Here is a 20,937-nt window from a genome sequence, read left to right as displayed (position 1 = left end):
CAGCGCAACTAGGAAGTCCTAGTTTTTCATCTACATTTTCACAAGATGTGACGCTTTAAAGCAATTTGCAGTAGTTGAACAAACAATACCCACTGAGGTCCATTTGCAAATGGTTAGGCGATGTGTCAGGAACAGCTATGTAGTACTGAATGACAAAGGATTTATTTCTGCAGCAGGACCCCTCCCCCTGAACTTTCGAGAATGCATTATCACATAATGGTATGTAACGACATTTTGAAGCACGTTAAACACTTCTCGAAGCATTGCTATGTGCCATGCAATATCCAGAGGCTCCAAAATAAAACACATTACCCCCTTGTTGATATGGAATTATTCAAATGGAACCGTCTCATTCAAATGTAACATGTAGTACGGAAGATCTCTGGCAAGAAAGCTGCAAAAGAATATTCAAAGAACTTGAAGATATATAAATCTGCATATCCAGTATGAGGATGCAAATAGATGTGGATCCTATGGGCCACCACCTAGGTGACTTAATTATTCATTAAGTTTATGTAGAAACATAGACACTTCTGGTTGGTTTATTTAATTACGACAAAGCACTCGAGAGCGTCTGCTCAAGAAGTGAGATGCCTTTGTGGAGGACTTTTTAAGAGAAACTTGCTGGTATACACGTTACCCATGGGAAAACCACGAAAACGCCCATTCAGCCAGCCGGTTCGCCGGGATTGGGCACTTCCCGTTCCTGCATGAAACCTAATGCCTTCTGAAAGATCTTTCCAAATTTGTCTTTAGTCTTATATACGTACAAAAAAAAATAGGTTGATGCAAACCTTTTTCTTCTTTTCCAAAACTGTAATAATTTTCTTCAGAGACGAGTTAAAAGTTAAATTCAAAAATATTGAAATGTCCTTTCATCATGCTTTACTTAAATGTCAAAGAACGAGATTTCAAATGGCAAAATTTAACGACGAAAGCAGCGCCCAATTTTTCATGTGGAATAAAAACTAATAAGTGTAAATCATTATTTTTAACGAAACAGAATGTTTAATGTTTCATTTCACAGTTTTAGGTATTTTGTAGGAAAAGCGAAGACTTTTCACGGTCTAACTGTTGTCTTTATGATAAGAACAATCCTTCAAAGTTTAACCTTCTGCATACAGATTCGATACATATCGCCATGTAGATGGTTGGTAGTTGCAAAAAGCTCGAGCTATTGTTTGAATAAAACATTACACGTTATCCACAATGTCATCGAAAAATTTAAAATCAGTTTCTCTAAATACTGGTTTTGTAGGTAAATTTTCAAAATACAAATTTATTATTCTTTCTTTTTTGAACATTCCAGGTAATCAAGCATGAATATTAAATTCACAAAATACTTGCATAGAAATCCTGCATTCAAAGAAATAATCACAGTATTGTATTACGTCATAGTAAATTAAATACAGTGTATGTAAACATGCGCAACTTATTTGTATGGTTAAAAACGTAAATAAAAATCTAAAAGAAATCGTTTTCATTATTAGTGCATAATTTGCTTTATTAGTGCATAGTGTATAATTTGTATGCATATATAAAAACGGCTTCTATATCATATAGTGCATTTAGAAGGATGTATTGCTTGATATGTCTATTTTTAAATATTTTAGGTGTTATTAACATAGTACGCCATTCATTAAATGTTGTAGAAGTTATTATCTAACTTCTGGTATCATAAAAAGGAGTTCAAAATAGAGGGTTTTCAATAAAAAATCCTGCCAGTTCAATCGATCAGTAAAATGTAAACCGAGATGCAGCGATGACATGCTTCAAATTATTGAAAGAAATTATTTCGTGAAAGAAAAGTTAATTTCTCGGAAAAATTTCTCCTAACCTCACGGTTTGTCAAAAGATGGGATAATCCCATTATGCACAATAGAGCCACAGAACAACACCTAAGAGACGTGGCAAAGCCTTATAAATATATGGGAACAGGAGAGAGCTGTGCACAGGAGAGTGGACTTCATGGGGATAGACAAAAGCCTCTACCATCCACCATTAAATCGGCTTAAATAACCCCCTCAGGTTGAATATCCGTGCTCTAAAGAATACAACGTAAGATTTGGTTACAGGACAGCCGTGAAAATGTAATCCAGATTGTCCTAAATATTACAACAAAGAAGCTATAATTTTTAACATTTTAAATAGTAGTATATAATATTTAAATAGTAGTATATTTTAAATAATAATTGCAGCAATTTCACAATGTGATTTCAGAACCACAAGCCGCGTCCCTTCCATAGGCCTTATAAGAAACAGACCAACCCAAACGGGTTTTCTCCCTTGTCTGACGCGTTCCCGGCTGTCACCTTGATCAAATCCGGAGGAGTAGGGACGACTTGCAGAAATTTAACAGTGGTTGCGTATTGCAGCGAGTATAATTGTTAAGAAAATTCTGGTTATAGCGCCCTATTTCACAAATCAGAATTTCTCCATATTTTTACTTTTGAACTGAGATTGATTTTTAAAAATTTATCATATTTATCAAGCATAATTAGCGTTCCAAATAATTATAAAGCTATTGCATGCTTTCAGGGCTGGATATTATTTTAGCTTTTCCTATGCTGTAAGGCAATTTGTAACTACTTCTTTTAGAAAATAATATTTTAAATCTGAACTAATAGAAAATTTCAAACAAGCAATTTTCTCTTGCAATTTTTATGTATTACATTTAATAATTAAAAACAGCTATGTGAACAAACGCCATAGGTTTCAATGTTAAAGTAAACCAGATCGTCCCTACTCTTTCTTGCGAACATGTCGGTGACGCGCGCCCCGCCCACTGGGTTAGTCTATTTCTTATAAGGTCCATGGTCCCTTCGGTATGACATCACCGGAAATGTCGCTGAGTGGTTTTTGTTGTCCTTTCTGTCCTTTAAGAACTGCAACCTTTTTTTTCCATAATAAATCTACACATGATATCACTTTATAAGCATGGAGCGGAATAATGAATTAACTGGTTTTTCCAATTAAACAGAGCCATATTTGTGCAAGCAACACCAGGGAAAAAGGAAAATAAAAAAAAATATTTTAATGACACGAATTCGAAATGTAAATATTTTTTGCCATTTAGAAAATCACGAATCACTATCTTGAGAAAAGAACGTAGCTTAGATATCTTAGATAGGAAACAGACTTTATTTCTTAATATGTGTATATATATGAATTGATTTTAAAATGTGTAGATGAAGGCGCTGGAACTTTAACAGCTTACGATAACTGCTTTGATGACCGAGAAGACCGTAGTGGCTTGAAGATGGAAGAGTGGAAAAGCATGATGACGCAAGTTAGCACAACGGATCTTGAAAAATCCCAATCTTTATTTTTTTTACGTATATCAAACCATCCTTTTGCAGATAAGATGTTTCCTAGTTATATATGAATACAGTAAGTTCCAATTTGAAGTACGACGTCATCTTAAGCATGCATACATGAAAAGCGTCTTGCCGGCAGGAAAGCTTATGCGGAAAAGGGAAGAGTGTCACAGCACTTCAGAGGAAGAAGGTTGGGAAGCGGAAACGTTTCAGTTCAGAGTTTTGGTTTACAATTAATTTGATTGAACAAGAGGTAACTGCATTAAAACGTTACGTAAATTAGAATAATCTGGAACCTGTAAGAAGAGATTAATTTAGGGGCAGATCACCAAATTTAGAATGTTAATTTTGAGGTCGCCAATTATTTTTTGAAACAGCTGTCATATTTTGTTATATCTTACATATACATATATATACACACATATATTAAGAAGTATATATATACACATATATGATAAATATATATATACACAAACACACACACACACACACATATATATATATATATATATAATTCTGTAGATATCTTGAGGTTAAAAAAGCAGCTGCCTGTATACCTGAGATAACATAACGGAGAAGAAAAGCGTCCATATTTGGCCGTTGATTCAAAATAGTTTTAGTTTCATGACAGAGCAAGCGTTGATAGACATAAATAGACTCACACATCATCATTTATGGGTCCGGGAAGCACTTCCACAATTTTATTCACAACTCGGGACAGTGGACGAAGCGGAGAAATAAGCAGTACACTTTAGCACAGCGAGAGGAAAGCAGGCAAGTGAGTGCGTATTTCAGCAGAGGCATGCTTTTTAAAAGTTGATTTCTTTAGTTAAATTTTGAACGATGATTGAACAAGAGCTGAGCGTATTTTAGGATTCATAAGATGACATAAGAAAGCACGAAACGTCTTAATTTCTATTTTTAGACCAGAAAAAGGAGATAGCCAAATTAAAATGAGGAATAAAAAGGAGTATTGCTAAATTAAAATTAACAGCTTTTTTTCATATTTTATATATTACACAGTGTTCATATTTTATGTGTACACAATGTACGTTTGTGAGTGTACACAGTGTATGTTCGTGTGTATAATCATTATGAAAATTTAAGTTTTTCTGAATTCGAAGTAGTAGTATTTACATGCAATATAAAAATGTAAATGAAGATTTTTGTGATTAATCGGAGAGGATATACGTGTATATATCATAGATATCATTGTTAAACTGTACCCAGAAAATGTTTAAAAAATTGTTTTTGAAACATAAAATGTATAGGTATTTTTAGAACAAGCTTCTTTCTGCGAGATAGTACATTTTTATGTAAACAATTGTATGATTTTCACTGTCTATATAAACTATGCAGGCATGACTAAGCAGCTATAACTATGTAACTCTCTTATTCAGTGCAGATACTACTATAAGAGTAGGAAAATATCTACAGTTCCTTTACAGCATTTCAAGCTATAAATTGGAGGAGGAAAAAACAATAGGAATGTATAACAAATTATCTATTAAGTAATGTAATTCTTTGGCCACCCAGACGATATAATGATTAGGGAAGGCTGCTACGGTACCAAAGACCCGGGTTCGAATCCCGGAGAACGCGTGTATGTATGTTGGCTGTCCCTTCCTAGGAGGTAACGGTGGCTGCCTATTAAGTGAGTCCATAATAAAATGACCACCGCTTCCTAAAAAAAAAGTAATTTTTTTATACATATCAAAATGGTGCCCTCTTTAGAGTTGCACCTAGGATAGAACTCGTAGACATTAGCTTGCCAATTAATCTGTTATCTTTCTTGTGCTGAAAATACAGAGGATGGAATGTGCTTCAAGCTATTACTCTTTTATTAATTTATTAGCAATCGCATTATGCATATCCGAATGCTTTAAAGTGCTGGCACAATACCACATGCAGTTGGAAGTTATAACTCCGAGTAACTTCTTTTGCTGTTTCTTTCAAATACCTCAGATACCTTTGCTTGTGGTTTATGTTTATGGTACTTACATTCCATATTCTGCCAGCAACTCAACAACACTAATGCAATGAAGCTGTAATGCAGCAAGGGAATTCCGATAAATTACAAAAGCCATGAAAAGGTTAGTAGAATACAAATGCTTCATTATTGTGCGACTTCGAGATAATCGAGTGTCTTTAGGCTAAATGTTAACTCGATTCTAAAAAAGTGAAAATGCATAGGAATTCGTACTCATTTGAAATCCGGTTCTGATGTAGAAAAGGGCTTTGAACTTCGAGATGAAAAAAAGAAAAAAACTATGTTTATTAATTTGTTTGCTAATGACAGTTCACAGCTTCTCCTGAACTTGGAAATACAGAAATCATAATCAACTCTTTCTTTCAAATATTTGACCCCTTTTTTGAATGCGTTTCAATTTCCATTGACTTGAAGCTGGTAGAAAAACCTGTGTATGATTTTCATTTATTTTCTCTCTTTTTCACCATTTTTTAGGTTACTGTAGGCTTGCATATTTTCAGAATTGTGAAAATTTATACCAAAATTTCATTTCATTTTCTTCAAGACAGTGAACGTACTCTGTCTTTCCAAGCTTTTCTCGTCCTTTCTTAAATAGTATTTTAAATATAAACTAAATAAAAAATCAGAAATTAGCTTCTAAACTAAAAGACAAACTCAAACCAACTACAAGAAAAAAACTTAACTATGCAACAGATGCATGTTTAGAGTGGAGAATTTCTCACTGAATTTACCTATACATCCTTATATTCTTATATTTATACTTTTTATTACGTGTAAAACACATATAACATATGTATCTGGGCACACATATATACAAAATGTAAAAGAAGTTTATAAAATAGTTATGCTTATTTATGATTCGGAATTATAATTCATGCATATCCTACTCATATCTATTCATACTACTCATTTATACATAACTATAATTCATGCATTTTTAGGTATATTGGAAATTAAGTCGTGTTCTACGACTAAAATATACGATTACGATTTTACACAAAAGTAATTTATCGTTTGAGCGCTAGAAAACCATTTGAGACTTTTAAAAAAAGCAGTTGTCATGGAATACAAATAAAAAGAAGTTTTACTAGCAAAATGCTATATAAATGTTTGTGGCGAAAATCCTCCAAAATGCAAAATTTTCATCATTATAATTTAACATCAAATATACATTATTAACAAGATGAAAGCACAACTACAGCCACAACTTATCAAGTGTACTTCTATTAGATTTACCAAAACCATTTGAATTACTACGCTTAAATACTTCTAATTGTTGCCACATCCTTTAATACTTCAAAGCTTTCATTGACTTACGACTTCATACAAACCTAAGCATATTCTCAGTCTTTTACTTATTATGAGCATATCTGTAAAGTTCCTTTCTTTTGCAGCTAAACCAGATGACTAGTTGGATCGATGGCAGTTTCGTATATAGCACCAGTGAAGCCTGGGTAAATAGCATGAGAACATTCGAGAATGGGACCTTCAGAACAGCCCCTGGAGGCAAATTCCCTCCAAAGAACCACGATCGTGTGCCTCTCATCAATTATCCTCCAGCTAAGTACCTGGGCATGCTGAATCCTGAAAGGATGTATCGTAAGTTTCAAAGAATTTCTTTATATTGTATGGAAATAAGCGAATAATAATGCCTCAATACTGTTGAATTAAATCATTCATAATGAAATGGCAGCATAGGTTTGTATCGAAATGCTCAAAATGACTTATCATGCTGATGAGTTTTTTTAAGATAAACGTTTAAACAAGAAAATGTGGCTTAAGGATCTATATTAAATCTTCGGACATTAAAAAGAGAATTATTCTTTTATGGGGAGAAGGGAAGAAAAAAATACAATGGCGCTGTCATTTCGTAGAGAACCAACCATTCACTCACTCAACTAATCTCAGTTCCGTGTACGACAGTCGGAGATTTATCGCCTCATCTTATAAAAATAAATGTGCACAGAAAAAGGTTTAAACCAGTGGTCTCAGACTTCAGAGCGGAATGCTCGATCTGAAAACAGCTGATGGGTCAGATGTTTTTAAATTTATTTTTAACAAAATGTAAAAGTTTATTGATAAACTAAAAAATATTTCAAGTAAATTTAAAATTTCGCTTGCTAAATATATAACAGAACATATATAAACAATGATAAAAATATCTCAAAAGAAAAAAAATCAAATTCATATTTATTTTCTATCTGAAATCTGGAGTTTGGTAGCTTTAAGACATTTTTGTTTGTTACAGTTTGTAATTAATATATCTTGACAGCTAAATATTAAATTCTTATGCTGACAGTTCTTTCAAATAATTCCAACAAGTTTAATTAATTATTCAATAACTTACTTTAATTTAAACTAAAAATAAACAAATCATGAAAACTTTTCTAATTTTTCAGAGTAAATTTTCCATGTGGTTCAAAACTTGAGAGTAAAAATTAATAATTTTAGTGTTTTTTCTCTTAGTTTTTTCATTTTTTTCGATGCATAAATGAAAATACATATATTTGTATGTAAATGATTATAAATGTCTTTATTTCTTGCTATAGCTTGACATTTGACGGCGTTTCGATTCTGATAAAGTTTGTTGCCTTGTTGGGATAAATTAAATACTGCAATTCAATTTCTGGCGTTACAGTTTAATTATGCTTTTAATTATACATTTAAAATGTGTTAGCTGGAAAATAAATTGCAAACGTGTTTCATCTACTGCTTGTTAAAATTAAAAGTTTTTGTTTATTTGGGTGAATATGTTTAAAATATTGAATTTAAATTTAACAAATAAAAATATCATAGATTTTAAAAAGTGTTGCAATTCTATTTATTTTTAAGGATTTAGGAAAGAAAATATCAAGTTCATTAGAAAAATGATTTGCTGAGATGGTTTTGTACGTTGTAGTAAAAAAAAAAATGTAGAATTACAGTATAGTCTCTCTTCTCCAGGGTTCGGTTATTCGTCATTTCATTTTATAAAACACACCATAAAAGCAGAAGTCATACTAGAAATTAATACTTATGTCATTAATAAAAGTAATAATATAGAAAAATAAACCAAGTTAAGTAGCATTTTGTAAAATAAACAAACATAAAATAACTTATTGATTTTAATTTCCTTTAACACTGATAATTTTGTATTTTTTTCCTATTATGCTAAGTATTTTTATGCTATGCGCTACTCATCATAATGACCATACTTCTTTCAACGAATTTGCTTTCATTTTTAAGGCATAAAAATAATAATATTACGTAGCGATTTTATTGATTAATAATTTTATTTGTCTTTTATTGCTCTAAGTTTGTAATAAAATATTCATTTGTTCAGCAACTTTATTTTAATAATTATTCTTTCTGCCATACTCTATTATCCGACATATCTGGTTGTCTAACCCAGCCAGCATTTCATCCTATTTATGTCGAAAATAACTTGGGCTATATTGTGTTCAAGCATTAAACATTCATCAGCTTGTATATATTTTTTTCGAACATCAAGAAGTAAGTGCGTATGTTAAAATAATAATAATTGGGAAATTTCTCCATGATGCTAATAACAACCGTTTAGATATTCTGGTATAACCGCTTTGTATTTCTTCATCTTTGGAAATTAATTAACCCATCGAACAGCCTTCATGAAAGGAAAAGAGCGCTTAAAAACCAATAAAGAATTTCCCGCTTTCTGGAGATTCATTTACACTGCACAAGGCAAAACGTATTGTGTGAATTAATTCACCTTTCAAGAAGATTCTCGTGCTCATCTTGAACATCATGCTCGTATTCAAGTGCGGACAAACAAAATCTACCCCTTTCAAGTTTTTGATGAATGACACCAATATTGCTATCAACCTTGGGAACCTAAGCATTAATTACTGTTGCAAATGCTCGATTTGACAGATTATTTACTTGACTTCCAACGCCTTTCCAAAAGGTTTGCTGGAGCACTAACTGGCTTAGCAAGGAGTTTATTAGAGGTCGAGTGATGATGACATCAGTTGTTAGACGGAGCTATTAATTACAAACTCATATGTTTTTCTGAACACGTTGATCACGCTTTTATTGAGTCAATGACAGCAATTTACTCTCAAGCACATGTTTAAATAGAAATTCTGACTTGGAAGACGCATTGTTGCAATTACGAAGAGAAATTGGTTGCCTTTGCAAGTTAATAATCAATTTTATTGCGTTTTGTGTATCATTTGCCTTATTCTGTAATCTAAAAAAACAATAACCATTTTTTTAATTAGGAAAATACAATATAAGATTGGCTTTATTGTAGAACGAATTCTCAGTGCATTTCTAGACAGTTTAGAACAGCGGTCGAACCCTTAGAACTTCACGGACCACTATATATATAATATTATATTTGGCGAACCACTAATATGAATTAAAAAAAGGTAAATACATTTATACGATATAATAATCAGCAAACTACACATGTTTCTTATCTCTGAAAAGGAACTTCACGAAAACCAAGAACAAATCGGCAAACACAAAGCAATATCAATTATGCCCCCAATTTTGAATTATTGTAAACATAATAATAAATCATCGCTTACTCAGCAATGGCACCATCTATCAACAGTTAGACAAAACAAAAACGGAAACTTCCAGTGATGGATAAACAAGAATGCAGTTGGTTCTCATAAAAATCCATCAAGTTGCCTATTGACGCAGAGTAAAACTGTGTTATTAACGACTACAATAGCATATGTGTGTAATTCAAAAGGAAAGAGAATTCCAGTTCGCGCTAATATTAATAACAGCAGCATATCCATGGATGCCAACTCTCACTTTCAAATGTCGCTAGGTGTATCTGCAAAAGTAGCTAAAATGTCGCAGTGGCTAAAATTTAAAAAAAGTATAATCCATATTCTATAATAGATTTTGTTAGTCGTCATTTTTTAAACTGAATCTTCATAAAAATATAAATAATGTCCCCATTTTTCTGCGGACCAGCAAAAAGTTATCACGGACCACTGGTTGGCGACCGCTGGTTTAGAACAAGTTAAAGAGCAAAGCATCTTTTTTCGAGAACTGTTGCAAGATTTGCTTAGTCAGTTTCTGTAGCAGAAAATGAAATAAGCATTTAGTAATGAAAGCTTTTAATGTTAAACTAGTCCCAATTTTCTTGCGCTTCAGTACTAATACAGGAAATAATTGTTTCAAATGTAGGTTTGTTTTCTATGAAATAATTTAGTACAATCTTCTTGAAACAACATAAAAGCAGTTCTGAAAATTATTGTATGTCACTGAATTTCCTTGTTGAAATTGGGCCCAAAATGCTCTCTTAATTAATTAGTTTCTTGGTATTATTTAAATAATTCATTTAGATTTAAATGTGTCATCCTTGAATCCTTGTCATCCTTTAAATGTGTCATCCTTCATTTGATTGCTCGTCGTAAATTTATTTTGTTAATACATTTGGAATTTCATTGCCAGAATCATTATTGCCAGTATGATGTGCTGTGCATTATCATTGTTACCTTCAAATTATAGCGATTCGATAGAATAATTTCTTTCCTTGGAGGAAAGAAGCCTGTTAAAGATTGTTTCTAAGTGCATAAACAACTTCTTTAAAATTAATCCGAATCTAATATTGATTGAACGTAATTGTTTTAGATTTCGCATTTTTATACACAGTTGTTCAGTTCTATTTTGCACAAAACTTCATTTCTTTTCAGTATTTCCTAATCTGATAATAAACTCTAAACTAAATACATTTTCAAATTCTGTCGTGACATTTAAATCCAAACATTAAAATGTTTCTTCGACACGGAATTGGGTCTTTAAACTACTATAGCAGGAAAGCTCTTGTTAGAATAAATAACATGCTTCAACTTATCATCTTAGTAATGAAACGGGCAAATCTTCTCTCAAAGAGATGCTATTTTCAAAATAAATTTTGTATAGAAGAATGCAATGTTACTTTAGAGAAACTTCAAGAAATATCAGTTTTCCTGAAAACGCTTTTTAGAACTTATAAGCTAGTAGCATATATTCTGTTGATGTAACAATTACATAATGACATTGGTCCTTTTAAAATCTGAGATTTCTGTGGGTAATTTAATCCGATAGTTTTTAAATCAATGAACAGCATAAAAGGATGAAATATGTATATCATTACTGTCATTTTAGTACTGAAGCATTTAAATTATAATGCAATCGTTTTGACAAGTATATGATTCATACAGTATTGTTGCATTTCATTTGAGTTCTAACAACGCTTAACCTTTAGATCGTCATCAGCAAGTTCAACTTGCATTCCAGTTACGCATCGCACTGGACGCAAACGACCACAATTCGCATTACAAATTTACGATTGATAGATATCGCGTGTACTTGGGAAGAAAGGCTTGCTTAATCTCACAACCGCCGAAAGATCAAAATAATATTATGCATTGCAGTGTATTTTGTTTTGCTGATGAACACGATTCTAGAAAGAAATTATTATTGCTGAGAGTTGAAATAAAACTGAAATGGGGAGGGAGGAAATGCTAAAATATTTAGAATTCTTTTAGTTTAGGTAGGCTTTCCCCATTCGATCTTTAGCTGGTATGGTAAAGTAAGATAAAAAAAATTTCTGAGTGTATTGTAACAGACTACTAAACAAGAATTTTTTTATTTTGTGGTATTAATTTAAACTTGTGTATTTCTTTCTCTCAGTTTTGGGCGATCCCAGAATCAACCAGAATCCAGCTCTTCTATCACTAGGGGTTCTTTTCTACAAGTGGCATAATGTGATGGCTGAGCGTGTTCAAGCTCAGCATCCGGATTGGTCCGATGAAGATATTTTCCAGAGAGCCAGACGATGGGTCATTGCCAGTCTTCAGGTATGGTGAATTTTTATTTATACCTAAATGTGCGTAGAATTGCGCATCACATTTAATACCAGTAGCATTTTTACCTCGCAAATTTACATAGCGTGTGATTAGAAATTACTACTATAAAGTATAATTTATAGTATAAACTATAGTTCATAGTAGCACGATACAAATATAAATGGATACAGATAGAAGTAAAACAAATAAAGATGAACCTAATAACTATAATTGTGTTCGATGAAATGAATATAAACTCAAGATAAATTGGAAAGAAACGCGATAATATAAAATTTTAAATCACGCAAAAAATGCTGTCTTAATTTGTCATAACTTTTGAACTGAGCTCTACGATTTGGAGGGCGATTAGACACAGTTTCCTCTTCTTTAGAAGTATAAAATGTTTTGAAAAATAGGAGGAGCGACCATCTTTTTTTTATACAGAAATTAGCGGGATGGTGAAAGCGAACGCGAACGTAACTCCATATAACAAGGAAAGTAACCGTGAAAAGTGAAAGACTTAAGTAGCAGTATGTCGAAAGCATTCAAGGACTAGACTGGAATTAATATCATCAATTTTAATAACTTTCTTTAAAAAATTTAACTCCTTTTTAAATTGGGGTCCTTCTGGCTACTTTTCTTCAGTACTATTGCAGACACATTAGGTAATTTTTGAAAGCAGGAAAGATGAAAAATGAGCAACGCATTCGCCGGGAAGGAAACCACGGACCTCTGGAATACGCACCCAGCATGCAGACCACCACACCACGAAGGCATGCTAGGAATGTGGGAGAAATACCTTATATTATACCCATTTATATTTCTACATAGTTTTGAGGCTTTCGATGTGCATAGTAGTTTCTGCCTTTAAACAATATTTCAAAGTAGTAAGTTTATATGAAATTATTCGATCTATATATATCCCCATGAGAACTCTTGAGAACTCACTATCCATGTGTTTACCCAGCTTTAATTTTACCAGCTAATGTAAAAAGCACATTCTATAAAATGCGGTTCCAAAATCTGTTATTTGATATAAATTTTTTAACATCTTGTCTGGGTTTTAAAATAAAGTCAGTTTGATGTGACCAAAATTACGGATAAGTTACCAAAGATTTAACGTTACGTTAAACTAAAAGTTAAATTAACGTTAACTTAACTTTAAACTAAACATTAAGTTAAGGTTAACTTTAAACTAAATGCTAAATTAACGTTAACTTAACGTTAAACTAAATGTTAAAAAATCTAACTTAGCGAAATTACCACATAAAAAAATTGTCCTGTGATAGGAAAGGAAAACTTGATAGCATAGATACATGAGAAATAAAGTTATAAAAGAACTTGCAGTTTATTAGCTAAATGGATAGACAGAAACAAATATTGCAAAGATCAATGTCTTGCAATTTCAACTATAGAAGTAGATTTGCAATGAATTGAAAGAATTCTTCCGTATGTCTTTGTAATGTAGTAGTTAGGACACCTTGCTAGAAATTTAAAGATCTCTATGTGGATTCCCGGCAATAGCATGTCTGATAATTTTCAAGATTCCTGCCTACGAAAAAAAATCTAATAATTCTATATTATGATCTGACTTTTGTACTATAGATCTAAATACATCTTGATGTAAAGAATTACAATAGATCTAATTCAGAACAGATTTCGGCTCAATACTTTGACAATAAAATCCAGTCTGAGATTCGTAGGTGATTAATTTTTATTGAATTATAATTTAACTGGTTTACAAACGAAATTCACCAAAGTTATCGATCTGCTTATGGATTTTTACAGTTTTCCTTGAGTTGTCGGTATCAGTTTCCCCTAGAAAGTTCTTCACAAATGCTATGCATTTTGATGCAGTACTCGAATTTTTTTGCAGTAATAACGCGGCGAAATTTTAGATTAGAGTACAGGCTGTTGTTTATTGTTTAAAATATATTAACGTTTTTTCAATACTTTAGTTAAACTTTAAAATTTACAGTCTTATTATTGAGTTATGCCACTAATTTTGGTATAATAAATACATATATTTGCATTATAAGAGTATACGTAAATAGAGTACGCAAAACGTGCAGGCTTCGTTTTTCAACAGATTTTAACTTGAAATTATGCTAAACAATGAATTCAATTTTAACTTTCATTCATCTATTCTTTCTTCACAAATTACCTTATCATAATCGCACAAATTTTGATCAAATAAGCTTATCCTTGTGTTTTATTTATCAAAAGATAAAAATGGCAAGTTTTATCACCAGCAACATTCCTTCATCCTCTTCCAAAAAAAAAGCAGCATAAACAACTAGTCATTGAATTAGTTCTTTCATTAATATTGATTGGACTGATTACCCGTTCCACCTTGAAATGGGTAGGGAATTTCCAAAGACACATTGATCAAATAACTGGAATACAGACCAGAAGGGGAAAAAAAAACTACATTTTGGAAGCCTAGCGCAATTATATCATCTGCCACAGAGTAGGTTTTTTTCACTGTGCTTTGTCCTTGTAGAAGTCACTTCATTTCGCTTCACACGTAGATATGATGGGCGGTGACCATGAAATAGCTTTCATTCCAGAACAGTGAGATCAATGATTTCAGATCCAGAGCGAAAGCAGAAATAGCTTTAATCCCTTCATTAAAAACGCAGTACCTATCAATAAACGAAGTCAGTTAACACTGCAAGACAAAAGGGTCGGTAAAACTAAGCGGAGTTCTTATTAACAGTATCAACTATTTGCTTGATCCCGCGGAAACAACAGAACATGATTTATATATGCACTATTCATACAAGAATACGATCTTCGGTACTTGAGTATGCAGCTACGAAAAGTCTTTAATTACTTTAATAAGTAAATAAATAAATAATAACCCCGGAGTATTGATGATTCATTGTAAATCACGTAACAACATTAATGTATCTTTCAAATTGCAACAGCATATCGTTTATTAGTGCTGCCATTATGTTTCTTGATAATATTTTGATATTTCTCAGTGGCAATAAAAATATTTTTTCATTTGAACAGTAACTTCTGTGCAGTGGTTTCTTGTTATTTATAGCACTCAATATTTTGGTTACGTGTGAAGCCTTCGCTTAAAAAGGAAGCGATATTAGGGTTCGAGTGATGAAAAATCTTTCGAGGAAGCCAAGTGGTTGAAGGCCGCTTATTATTATTTATAAATACTTCTTTACTAATTTGTAAATACTTCTTTACTAACATTTATTCTAATATTTGTAAATACTTCTTTACTAATATTTATACTAACATTTGTAAATACTTCAAAAATATTTATATTTATTTGTAAATACTTCTTCACTAATATATTTATACAAATCTTTACCAATATATAAATACTCATCTTTACTAATATTAAGAAACACATATAAAGTAACTCATTTTTACACTCATAAATATTTTAAAGATATAATAAATTTAAAGATAAAACAATAACATAACGATTTAAAGACATAACAAACTCATAACAATAACATAACAAACTCATAACAATAACATAACAAACTCATAACAATTTTAAAGATAAAAATAAATAAAGAAAAGAAAATATTAAAAAGTACGAGCGATTTTTTAAATCGCTTATTTTGTTAACCTCAAACGCAGTGCACTGAATAAATTAAAGATCTTATATCCTCTGTGAAGGCAAGAGCTCTCAGAAATAGCCGCGTAGATGATTAATGATGTCAGGGCGTAACTAAGGTAAGTTAAAGTCGCATAATTCAAAAAATGGGACGAGTAAGTTACAGATATTTTAATGCCAAAAATAAAGAGACATAAGAATTGGGAATTCACCAAATTTAGCACTGAGAGATTTTTCCGGATAGTTCATTTAGTTGCAAAATGCAAGAAATATACTTAATGACATATCTCACATAGCTTCAAAATATTAACAACAGCACACTTATCTCTTAGTTATTTTCCTCTTATTGTTGCAAGACCCTTTTTAAGCAAACATTCTTTAAAATGATTTTCATTAATAAAACGAAAATGAACAGCTTATCATTAACGAATGTTAAAAACTCATGAAGAAGTATATACAGTCAAGATAATGTGACCAGATATCTCAGACTGAGGATTATAATCTAGCACATAAACGCAGTATCCCGCTTCAAAATACGTTCTGTGAATAAAGGTTTTGAGAATATTCTGAGTTATGTAATTGGAATAGTAAGATGTTTTCAAATCTTCTGCCATGTGCTTACCAGTGAATTAGTAGATAGAATATTCTACTGTTAGAGGTTCCTTTCCGGACAAATAAATTCGTTTATTTAATTATGGCAAAGCACTCGAGGGTTATCTATCTAAGGAAAGGACTTAATATAACTTAAGGCTTAATGTAAGACTTAACTGCTATGAATTTTGTTAGTGACACATGATCAAGAAATGTTTTTGTAAGGTCAGAAATGTAATCAATATTCAAGTAATTCTTATCTCTGCAAGGATCTTATGAGATCTACAGGAAGACCGGTTTGAGAAAGAATGTCCATATTTCTATTCCAGTGGCGTTTCGTACTTGGAAAACAGAGAGTAAAATCATCTGAGAAATTCCTAAAAACATTCTAATCAAAAGGTGTCGAACTGTAAAATCAATTTGGACAGTTTCATTGTAACATTTGAGCAAGTTAAAAAAAAAAAACTGTTATAGGTTTTTAGTTATAACTAAGTGATTTAATGTTCGAAATAACGAGTTAATTCGAATATTTGTGAGTACCAAGGTTCATTTCGATATTAGCTGCCGGAATATTTTACACCTACTATGTAAAATTAAATCAGCCAAATAAATAAATAAATAAATAAATAAATAAAAATCTGAAAACTTTCAGATTTTATATTACGCCTAAAAGGGGTGTTTTTTTAAAGTTTGGTTTGTTACCTTTATTTATGGTATTATATGGTATTAATATTATATATTTTTTTACCTTTTTTTAATGCTCTTCGCACTTCACCCACATAAAATTGAATTCAATACAAATATCACAAAATATTTAAAAACAGCAAAACAGCATATCTTTAGAATTTCCGATTCACAGTCTCGCCCTCTGAAGATAGAATTTTTTTTTTTTTTTTTTTTTCCTTACACTATTGCTATTGCTCGCTCTGAAATCTGAGTTTGTTAATCAAAAATTCGTTAATGTTTTATAAAATTTTAATTAGATAATAAAACTAATTCGAAATTCAGAATTCGGGCTTCCAAGTGCCCATGTTCGTTTGGAGGACTACGTTTTTGATGGCTCTAAGTACCATCATTTTTTTTTTTGAGATATTATATTCATGCATTCATGTAGATTCATCATTATTTAGTTTCTTTAAATATAATATACGAAAAATATTTGGTGGCAAGAGTTTGAAAAGTGAATCAACGCGGACAGTGAAACGACGCAAAATACTGCTTTGAGACTAACAACCCTTTGGGCTTTAAAAAAAAAAAAAAAAAAAAAAAAAATCGGAAAGCTAATTAGATCTTATATTACACCCAGGGGGCGTAATCTGAAACTTAACGTTTTGTGTGTTACTTTTATTTATTAAATATCATAGTCGTCTCGCTTAAACCACATAAAATTCAATTCAACAGCAGTATAAAAAAATGATAAACAGCATATATTTATAATTTCTGATAGACAGTTCCGCCCGCTACAGGTTCCCATACAGTATTGAAATTGCTCGCTTTGAAATCGTTGAGTTTGTTATTCAAAAATTTGTTTTAAGTTGTACAAAATCTGAAATAGATGATAAAGCAAATTCGAAATTCAAAATATGGGCTTCCAATTGCCCATGTTCTTGTGGAAGATTACGTTATTCAAAATTTGATGGCTCTAGGTACTGTCATTTTTTCACAATGCGAGAAGCATACACAAATTTATGCAGATTCTTCACTATTTAATTTCTTTAAATATAATACAGGGCGATAATATTTGGTGGAAACAGTTTCAACAGTTATATGCCGTTTATTGTGAACCGACGCAAAATGCCGTTTCGAGACTAATAACCCTTCTGGTTAACGCTCCTTTGAGGTAAAAATGACATCAAATATATCAAAAGATATTATCGTGTACATTATTATATCAAAATGCAAGTTTTGTTTTATTGATAAAGGATTTCGTAGCAAATGGAAAACTAAATTACACAGATTAAGATATTTTATTAGTGTCTACTCTTTGCTCTGAATTTTTCACCGTGATTTGGAATATTGAGGTGAATTATTCAAGAACAAAATACCCTTATTCTTGGTCAAAATACAGAAAAATTATATATAGAAAAGTTCAACTTTTGCTTTCAGTTACAGCCCTGAGTGCTTTGATCTCCAGCATTTGAATTAAAAAAAAACTAACTCACTGGCATTATAAAAACCACCTTTCATTTCTGTATCAATTTTCTTTTTATGTTTTTCTCGTGTCAAGTAAAAACATATTACTGGATATAATTTATAGGAGCTGAATAAAATATGTGCACGTGTTCCTGTATCTAAGCTAACTGGCAATCATTTAACTGAATTATTGTTTCCAGAAGTTCAATTATAAATATCATTTTAATTAAAATACTATATGCTATTAAGCTAGCTTTTGTTTATATTGAATTATATTGTGACACCGAAGGATTAATCCTAGAATTTATGCGCAAGTGGAATTATCTAGAATATCATTCACGAGTCTGCAAGAGCTCTTCAGCATTCATCCTTGATTGTTGTTGATTTTGCTCTGGAAAAAATACACTTAAGTATTTCTGTTGGAAAAAAAGTTTTATTGTTACTGCTTTCTTCTTCTCCTCTACTTTTTTTTTATCTGTGGCTTTGTGTTCCCTCTCCCTCAATGGACATTTAGAAGAGGAAAAACCACCGCGTGTTGTAGCCTTGAAAAGTGCCCACTTCAAAATGTCTTTAACCTGTAAGGTGGCTTCGGTTGTAAAAAGAATGACGTTTTGGTTACAAAACGAGAAAAAAAAATGAATTAAACGGCTGCGAAGGGAATAAATAAATAAATAAAATAATAATGATTCTTCATGACCGAACTTCTAAATGAAATGTGAAACCAACTGAATTGCTTTCGTTCAGAGAAATCACGACAGCCCATCAACGTTTTTTAAGGTCGGGAAACAGGTTCAAAATATGAAAAAGAAGCGACCTTTCATTTTCTATAAATCATCTATAAATATATTTGAAATGCATGATTTTCCCTGGGTTTGTATTTTTTATTAGTGAGTAATGGCAGTTAATTCAACAAATAAGATGGCATGCTGTAAATCTGGTATATATGGCCGTCTACTGGTTTGATGTACAGTAGAACAACGATAGAAAGTTTTTCAATAAATGGAAGGGAACGAAAAATCGATGAATGCAAGGAAAAATTATTGAAATGGGAAACTGCTACAGTTTATAAATAAGTAGCATTTAAAAAATATATTGTTTATTACATTTAATATGAATACACTGTAATAAAAAGGAACTACTTGTATACAAAAAAAGTTGTGCATTGTTCTTTGCATTTCAACTGGATTTGTCTCAAATAAAAACACAACTTCTAGAAGCCTGAAATGTTTACAAAATGCGCTTCGCACATAAAAAGGACCCTTTAATATTTTGTAAAGTTTTGTCAGTCTTTTGAAGCTCGCCATATTCTCTTATTCATTTTTATGGTCTTCCTCCTGTTCTGTGTTGATTGAACCCTGAAACCTAAAACCGTTATTAGACCTGAAAGCTATCCTTGACAGCGCGTCGCAAGACGCATTTTCAGGAATCTCCGCTTTTGGGACATCTGATTGGCTGACTTGATACAGAAATCCTGTTCTTTTGGGAATACCTAGGCGGGACAGATCTGCAAGCAAAACACTTTCATCTCAGTCGTAAAATGTCCCGCAAACATAGCCGAGACATCGGTTGCAGCAAGGCTGTTTCTGTTAGGATCTTCCAATGGTAGAAGAACACTATTTTCGGAGAAGTTTCTTCTACGATCACGCATCGCTGGATGTGATAATCCCATAATTAACTCTGAAATCCCTGAAAACCAGCAAGAATAAGCAGACGAAAACTAACAAAAATAATTTAATGCAACTAACAAAGAAATAGCATTCGAAAATTAGGCTAACACAGACGTCAAGCTGAAAGCCACTTGGGTAGAGTTACTGCATAATTGCGTAGCCAGATTTATTCTTCGCACAGAAGCAAGTTCACAAATAATTAACACAAAGCTTTTTTCAAAAGTTCCATGCAAGAAATGTGACGCCAGGAGCGTGATTCACAAACGTTTAATGCGTAAAAACGCAGTTCAAAGAAATAAATTATGAGTGCGATAAATAGAAAATAAATGAGTTATTTATATAGAATTTAATTTATACCAAATATTACACGAATGTATATGATTGTTGCGAGGACGAAAAATGGATATTCTGCTCTCAATGATATAATAAAACTATCTATTATTTCATTATTTACATTTTGGCCTATTTTTAAGAATAATGCAGCATATTTTATTTCAAAGAAGGAAATAATTCTTTATATAGTTAATGATTCGCATATATCAGTTATTATCTTCAACTGGTAGTAATACTTTATCTTAACACTTTAATAACGAGAAACCCCATTTAGCTCTTTAATCTTACATTTTCTATGGGGAACATCAGACATTTTATATGAAAAAATGACATTGTGGCGCGTGTGAATATTGAAAGTGTTTTGGTTCTTATAAAAACGAGTCCATCTCGAATTTAAATAAATATCTCACTTAACTTAGTCACTATAATTTATAATAATAATTAAAAAAGAAACAATCACTCATCCCCCTTCAGTTTTTGAGAAGTGCCCTCATTCACATAAAAT

The 20,937-nt window shown here is 31.7% G+C and overlaps 1 protein-coding gene across 1 annotated transcript in view; it reads left to right on the top strand.

Annotated features, from left to right (window-relative positions):
- LOC118187761 (dual oxidase-like) overlaps nucleotides 1-20,937 on the top strand; it is a 280,493-nt gene that overhangs the window by 202,887 nt on the left and 56,669 nt on the right. Inside the window, exons 5-6 of the mRNA XM_085822620.1 lie at nucleotides 6,702-6,906; nucleotides 11,965-12,131. Coding sequence (XP_085678746.1) covers nucleotides 6,702-6,906; nucleotides 11,965-12,131 — 372 coding nt within the window. The remainder of the gene's footprint in view (nucleotides 1-6,701; nucleotides 6,907-11,964; nucleotides 12,132-20,937) is intronic.

Source organism: Stegodyphus dumicola, chromosome 8, assembly GCF_044657685.1.
Source record: "Stegodyphus dumicola isolate Sdum_Otavi_A_Nest chromosome 8, ASM4465768v1".
NCBI lineage: Eukaryota > Metazoa > Arthropoda > Arachnida > Araneae > Eresidae > Stegodyphus > Stegodyphus dumicola.
The sequence above is the reverse complement of the archived record's forward strand: the minus strand, read 5'-3'. Positions and strand labels throughout refer to the sequence as shown.